Raw genomic sequence first — 8,092 nt, forward strand, 5'->3', positions numbered from 1 at the left:
AACATTAAAACAAATTACTGAAGAGGGGTCTGAGAAATAATTTGTGTCTTAACATTAGTTTACTTGATCTTATAATTGCTTCATTGCGTAACCAGTTGGCTACTAACTCATATTTTCATATTTTTCTATTTTAGTCAATCATTTATGATGCATTCAATCAAAAATGCGCTGCTTGATTGCCTTTAATAGATTTATGTGGCAATGTTTGGTTGATTTCACAAGCAGAGATGAAACCATGATGGAAGTGAGGAGTTTAAAGTGAAAATGATTACACTTACAGTAAACTTGTGATCACCTGCTGCAACAGGCTGCAGAAGACTTGTGAGTTGCAGAATTGTTGGCATGCAGTTGCAGAATATGCCTTTCTGTGCTTCCTCTTAGTGACCTTCACTACGTTGACCTTGTGACTTAGTGATAGAGGGAACATCACTCTAATTTAAACACACAGAGGAGCTGACGCATCCTCGTGATGTTTGTATTTCTGAGCAGACGAGCAGTTACATTCATTTAGCAGATCATTTCCTGCAAAGCACCTTATATAAAAAGGTGCATTCAACCTATGAGAAACACATAGAACGACCTCTCGATTGCATGCCAATGTTGATCCACTATAACATCAAGTGCTGGTAAAGCCACAGAAAGCTTCCTTCAGTAACTGGATTAACTCTTCTCAGGAAGAAGCTCTGTCCTACTTCATTAACCTGAAAACTTTAAATGGTCTTCTCCGAGCTGAAGACCACTAATTAAAGGCTTAAGAGGCGTGCGATGTTGGCATGCAGGCACTCACTCACTCTCACTCACGCACGCACAATGAAAATGAGGCAAAGAGGTGTGGTGTTTTTCTCTGAAGCAAGTGAATAGAATGGGAATGGAGACAACCGCAAAAGTATATTCTCTGGGAAAGCAGCACTGTTCAGTTATCATTCATCATACATACATACAACTCTTCACGTCCGATTTGTCTTTCCTGTAAGGCTCAAAGGCACGTGTCATTATTCGACAACTAAACAAACTGGATCTCCAAGCCTCCACTACCCTGACTGAAGCGGAGTTGACACTTGCCTGAAATGTCTATGGAAGACATGCATTACCTCAAATATCTCAATCTGATCTGGAATTAACCAAAGTGACAAAATATAAACAAAATATTACGTGAACAAACAGAGGCGTGCAAAGTAGGTGAAAGTTGGACAAGTACCTTTCCTACCTTTCATCTCCTCCTCTTCTGTGTTATTGCAGCTCTCTGTGGAGCCCTGTCAGACAGAGAGGGTGGAAAGAGAGATGGGAAGAAAGTAAAGTAGTGGAACGAGAGAAAGATGGACGAAGGGAGAAGAGAGAAATAGCAAAAACAAATCATTTTTAATGTGCAAGTGAGATTATGGTTGGGAAGCTTTGGACACTTTGCCCATAAGGACACACAGACGACTTGATGGACAGATGGACGGGTGGACGACTCCCTCCCAGGAGCACAAACCAGCCAGGACAGCAGCGAGGGGAAGCGCAGAGAGCCACACATATATGAGCAGCAAAGTGTGTGAGCAATTAGAAATTGTGTGGCTAATTGTAAGTGTGCTGTATGTCAGTGTGGAACGGCTCCTCCAGAGGAAGCAAGTCTTTGTGAGAAAAGCGAAAAGATTGCATTTGAATATCTAGTGATAGTAGTAAATTCCAAGCTTGTACACCAACATAACAGCGTAAGCAGGATGACAGTGGGTTTTAGTAAAAAGACTTATATGAGTATTTGAAGATAGTCGTCAGTGTGAATGTGCTACTGTAAGAAGGTGCGTGTAGGATTTTCTCTTTCATATACATTTAAATTGGCTGCAGTGCTGTATAGATCTGAAGAGTACCACCATAATGATTATACATGTTTATATAATATACAGTGTTTAATCATAATCACTTCAAGGGTTCCTGTAGTTTTATAGTGTAGGTGCCTCACCTGCAATAAGGAGAGCTTCTGCTAACAACAGAGGACATTCTTATATTTATTTATTTTTTTCAATAATAAAGTATTGTAAAAATGAATATAAAATCATGTAATTTAGTATATTTATAACATATAATAATCTATTTTTTTAAGTTTAAGCTTTCCCTTAAACCTAAAAACTACAGCAAAGGCCACATACTCTTCAAAACTGTCATGTAGTAACTATGTCGATGTGATGTGATGAGATGCGTCAGGATCTGTTTGATTCAGCTGAGCAGATCGTTCACGTTATGTGTTCAGCATGTCACAATGTCAGGAACATTATAAAAGTTGAGAAAAGTTGAAACAAACAGCCCAATCAGAAACCAGGTGCTGAGATGTAAGAGAGATTTTTTTAACCAACATACGTTAGTTATTAACTAATTGACCTAAATTAATTTAAAATTATGCAAACTTTAAATGACTTAATTCCATTTTCAAAGAGAATTGCAAAATTATTATTTTGTTATCCCAATTTATTTGATTCCTATAAAAGCATTACGGTATTTTTTTAAATGCATTAATTGATTATAACAAAACACTGAAAATCCATTATGGTGCACCTTCAAATGTGAGCTACCCTCACTACGAGCATGAGCTGCACTGATCTGCTTCCAGTTTGGGGAGTTCGCAGGATTCAACTCTCCTGTGAAATCCCTTCTGGTGAACAGGAAGAGAAATAATGAAACATGCTGACAGAAGCCAGCTCACATTAGGTGCCCAATGAAGCGCAAAGAGTCGTTATCGTTGATTTGACAACGATGCATGGAGTATATTTAGAGAAAATCCTCCATGAGTTACCTGCGAGTGTTAGTAGTGGCTGGTGGCTGAATGTGGGAGGAGGAGTGGCTTACCTTGGTGCCGTCAGCTGGGTTGTGTACAACAGTTGTCTGGGCTTCCTGGGGGGAGGTAGGAGACACTTTACCATGCAGGGAGGGAATGGGGGTGGAGGTGGGAGTGCACCAGGAAAGATGCAAGGGAATACCAACAACTTCAACAAAGGACAAACATACATGACAGACGTATGTGTGCACACCAAAGCAAAGCACAGGAGCTACAGTAGAGATGCTGTGGAGCATTATAGATGACCGTAGATGTCAAGGTGCTCAGTAGCAGCATTGTGGCCCTGACAAGTCTTCACAATGTATGAAAACCGCCATGAACCCTTGGAACAGCGCAACACATTTTCCAGACAGCGCCATGACTGAAGAGGAGGTTTTCTGTGAGTGACTATATGTGCATGTTAGTATGAGTGCAGGTCTTATGCCACGTTCATGTCACCTGGCAGTTTTTTAATACCGTTCCCTTCAATTTCCAAGTGGAAGTTACAGCTTGGGCGCTCTGATATATCCAACTTTGTGCTATATAACTGCCGAAGTATCCGAAGAGCAAACAAATGCTGATGCATTAATGAACTAGGGTTCCATTATCGCTAACGAGGTTATAACCACGTTAAAAATCTACACATAGCGACTTTAATGCTAAGCTTGTAAATGCATACTAGCTTTTACCTACATACAAAATGATACTAGCTCACAGCTCAACGCTAGAGAACATTTTTCAATGCGTTGATTACACTCATTATTAGCAACCCTGGCAATCATCATCCTGAAAAGTCTGATGCCACAAACACTTGGGAGTTGTGACTGTATGAATCTTTCCCCATGTTTTACTCTTCCACTCTACGTGTGTGTGTGGACGCAGCATAAAGCATGGTGACCTCATCCTCAGCATTGACCCTGCTACAGAAACTTTCAGCACAAAGCAAATTCAACTACCGCATCTTTTAGAAAACAAACCCACAGTATACTGGTCTACACACTCCTCAGTCTCCCGATCCCGAACAACACTACAGGAACTACAACCTTTGAACATCCAGCCCCTTTGAGTAAAGATGGGATTATGGTGGGAATCTAGACTGGAACTGCAATCCATGATAGTTTGGCATCTAGGGATTACAAGCATTTGCTGGTTTGCAGAGTTTAGCATTGGTATTATGTAGAAAACAATGGGCATAATATATAATATGTTATAATATATTGTATTTTCTTGCAGAGAGTTGGATGAGAAGATCAATTAAATGTTTCTTGTCTGTGCAGTAAATGTGAATCTACCGGCCAGTTAGCTTAGCACAAAGGCTGAAGACTGGGAGGAACAGCTAGCCTGCCCTAATTTGTACAAAAACTGAACTATAAAAATGACACATTGAAGTTTAACGGGGCGTTATTTGCCAGCCAATTGTTGGTCTGGGAACTGTAACAATCCCAATGGATTTAAAGATCTATTGTATGTTGAATAAATGGCTCAATCCCATTGCATATATGAACACAGGGGCTGCATCTTCATACAATTATCTGTTACCGGTTCACCCCAGCTCCATTTTACCCAGAAGTCCTCCTCATTAATCAAAAAGCAATTTGTAAAAGACCATCTTTAGATGCAGTGGATGTTCAACCTTTCCAAGAAATTGCCATAAAACTGTTCTTCTCAAAAGGCAAATCATCACCAAGAAGTCGCTAGGATGTGGTCGAGCAAAACGTGATGCAAGTGTCTGCTGTACCACAAAATGAAAGTCATTCGTCTACCTGTCAGTGCTGTTCACGGTGTACATTTATATATGTGTGTGTCCGCAGGAGGTCTGGGTAAAACACGAGCCAGGAGAGACACTCGAAGGCACAAGCCAGTCGATAATTTTAAAGTCACATCTAACATCACAGTTTGTGTTCAAAACAAAAGCAAAGAGGCAGAAGATGAAGGACAAGAGAGGGAGAGGACAAAAAAAGAGTTCACTTAACACAGGGTGTGACACAAAAAGATGAGGAGGAGATAGAACTGAACATTAAAACGACGAAACAATTAAATGATGCCGTAAAAAAAAAGCAATGTGAGAGAAACCAAACAGAGATGGTGTACCATTGGTGCTGTAGATGACATGCTGCTGTCTTTGGTGCTGCTGCTGCTTACTACACTGTTTTTACTGTTGGTTCCCTGCGACTGGGGCAAAGAAACAACACAGAATGACTCCCACTGGGTCTACAACATAAACAAGCCTATGGGAATCTCTAAGAGCCATTACACGGCCAATATAAATACGTCATATATTTAAGTGTGTAGGATGTAAAACTGCTTCTGCAGTTTATCTGAATATCTGTGTCAATCATCTGCACCTTGCTGCCTAGTGCACTTTAAAGGGTAGTTGTTGTTGTACTCTTCTATGTCCTATGTCTGTGCATGTAGCTTTAAAATAATATTTTGATCATCAGGTACTAGTAGAAACAGATTTAGAGTCCTGCTGCTACAACAATCTTGTTCTTTTTAGTACTATTGTAAAGCTGTGTGTTAACTGATCAAATTGCTCTTTGAGTCTAGCGTCCTGGTGTATGCCTGCATTTAAGGTCTACAACTTGTGCAGACGTTTCACAACATTAAAAAAACAAAAAGTAAAGATACAGAACAGTTAGTCAGCACATGCATTTTTAGAACAACGGACATATTATCAGATTGAATTTTACATTTTTTCCCAGCACTTTAGCAAATACGTAAATAGTCATCTGCTGGGATTAAAAGAGAAATCATTTTTATCTAAAACAAGCACCAGAAATAAGTGAACCATTTCAGGAAGAAGCACAGCCAAATCGCAAAATCTGAGTCAGAAAATAAGTTTAGAATAATGGTTACCAGTCCAGGTCTGTGCATGCAGTGGAAGGCCTTGATGACAAGTTTGTTTCGTTTTTTAGAAATTGTAGAGAAGAGTGTGTGTGCATGCTTGTAAGTACGTACTGAATAGTCATTTTTTCCTTCTTTAGCTCATGCAAAGTCAGCTTAAAGACAAAATTTAAGCTTATTTGATACGCAAAACTACTTGAGCACTAATGCTAAGTTCACCTCAACGTTCACAGTTTCCCCAAATAAACATTTCTCTCGCACACTACTGAGCAAGAGTATTTACTGTACAAAGTTTTAATTCAACTAGAAAATTAGTTTACGCTCAAGCTCATTGACTGCACTCCCTGGAAACCAACTGCTGATATAAAGAAATCCATGGGTTTTAAGTACATTTGAAGGTACTATGATCCGTTTCCAATGTGTTTAAGTAAATACAAACACATTCTTTCAGATTGTATTGTGGTGCTTTCTGTAATCCGTGCAATACTATTCGAGAAACAATACAAAAAGTGCCTTATGAGCACAATAATTGCAAGGAATGATGGATTGGACTCCACTAGTTTTTAATAGAAAGTGTGTGGAGTTTGAAAAACAGACAGGAAGGGTCTGACAAAAGATGGCAGCTGTTGCTTTTATGGGAAATGTTTGAAATCTAGTGTTTTTGTTGTTGGAGTACACCTGTATTATTGTATTTCTTGCTCATTCAGACACTGTTTCTGGTCCTGCTTTGTTGGAAACCTGAAAGCCAGAATAGTGGTTCAGCTGTACTGTCTGATGTGAACAAGAACACCGTTTGAGCTGGACTCTCCCTTCTGCCTCAGGCTAACTGGAGGGGAAGGAGAAACGTAATTCCCACAAGAAAGTTAAGAGGTGTGGACGAATGGTTGATGAAAGGTTAAAAGCAAAGTGCTCGGATATTTTTCTAGCGAATTCCCGTGGTGACTTTAAAAAGTATTTTGGCGGTCTCACTGGCCAACAACTGTAGGAACATCTTCTAACAGAAAAACTAATGTGCAACACTGAGGCCAACACGGAAAACTACAGTTCCTTCAAGAAGCACTAATGTACAGGCTATATTTCACCAACATCAGCATAAAGAAGCCGCTACTAACACAGTCTTGGTGTTGATCATTTTATACAGCCTTGAAATTATGTTGAAGGGACAGAGATATCTGTTTCAGGAAGTCAAATATTCTTGATTTGACACAATCTGGTTCTCCTCTTTTATAGTACAATATTGACTCATTAACGAAACAAACTATTCTTACCCACTGATACATGCATACATATCTTAAGAGAAAGCAGATATTTGATTTCCCTTTCACAAAGGGAATCTAAACTGCAGACTTTTCTCCAACAGCTACAAAAATGGTGTTCAACCAGAGCCGAAATGTTCAGAGCAGGATGTTACTGATGACTAAAACAGTTTATTAGGGCTGAGATTCAAGACCCTTTGTTTTTGTGAGCACATCATTCCTGATTTAAATAACATTCAATAACAGTTTATATTTCCAATATTTGAGGTTTGAGGGGTTTGTCTTGTCTATTGAGTTCTTTTCTTTTGCTTGTTTTTTGCTTCCCAGCTGACAAAAAGGTGCTGAATATATCAGGTAAGAGAGTGTGACGTATGCGTGGAATATAGCTAAGCTACCTTGCAAAATGATCTTTTAAATTGACAAACATCGTATGTGTAATTCACGGCACAATTCAAACAGGATCACAAAATAATATTTGTCTCTCGCCAATGATTATTATCGCAAATAATGTCTTATGTGAGACACTAGAAGGGTTTTTAGAAGTTTAAGCATCCATTTTATTTTGAAAATACATTAAAGTAAAAGAGGAACTAATCAGAAAGATCAAAAGACCAATTAACTAAAGAAATATTAATTTTAATCTCAAAATGTCAACATATTTTATATAAATCACTTCCTCAGTCCTGATGATTATCTGCAGGTGACCAAGACAGCTGTTTTATTTACAGGGAGAGGAAAGACAATCAACTTAAATTAAAAAATAATGATGGTACAATAAATATGCAATAATTTAAAAAGGGAAAATGATTGTATATTGATGTTTACAGTGATTGAAATGTCCCTCACTCCTGTGATGGTCAGGGATGTTGATAAGTCTGATCTTAGACATCAGAAGAGGTTAAAGCTGGACATGCGTGTGTGTGTGTGTCTCATTTTTCAGACGCTGAAATGGTTTTGGTGGCGCTTATGGCAGAAAGAGGATGCAGGGATGTTGGATGGAGTCAAGTAATCCAACAGAAATCGGACAAGACGGAAACTGTCAGACATCGCCTCAAGCATCTCTGCGCAAAAAAAAAGAAAAAAAAAGGAATGTAACAGAGAGGAGGAGGAGGAGAAGGAGGAGGAGGACCGGAGGGGAAGAGACTCGGAAAGACGAAGCGAGACAAAGAATGAAAAATGAACAAAAACGACAGAGCCGATC

General features: G+C 39.1%; 1 protein-coding gene across 9 annotated transcripts in view; it reads right to left on the minus strand.

The window, feature by feature from the left end:
* The window catches only part of LOC310953828 (calcium/calmodulin-dependent protein kinase type II subunit gamma), a 62,839-nt gene that overhangs the window by 8,589 nt on the left and 46,158 nt on the right, over nt 1-8,092 (minus strand). For 3 of the 9 annotated variants that reach the window (XM_083923052.1, XM_083923051.1, XM_083923049.1), the window contains 2 exons: nt 2,824-2,868; nt 1,199-1,253 (listed from right to left, as the gene is read on the minus strand). In XM_083923052.1, the coding sequence (XP_083779178.1) occupies nt 1,199-1,253; nt 2,824-2,868 (100 nt within the window). Of the gene's footprint in view, nt 1-1,198; nt 1,254-2,823; nt 2,869-4,882; nt 4,964-8,092 lie in introns of all 9 variants that reach the window. The other 6 variants (XM_083923046.1, XM_083923045.1, XM_083923050.1 and 3 more) reach the window with 3 other exon arrangements.

Source organism: Echiichthys vipera (assembly GCF_963691815.1).
Source record: "Echiichthys vipera genome assembly, chromosome: 11".
NCBI classification, from domain to species: Eukaryota; Metazoa; Chordata; class Actinopteri; order Perciformes; family Trachinidae; genus Echiichthys; species Echiichthys vipera.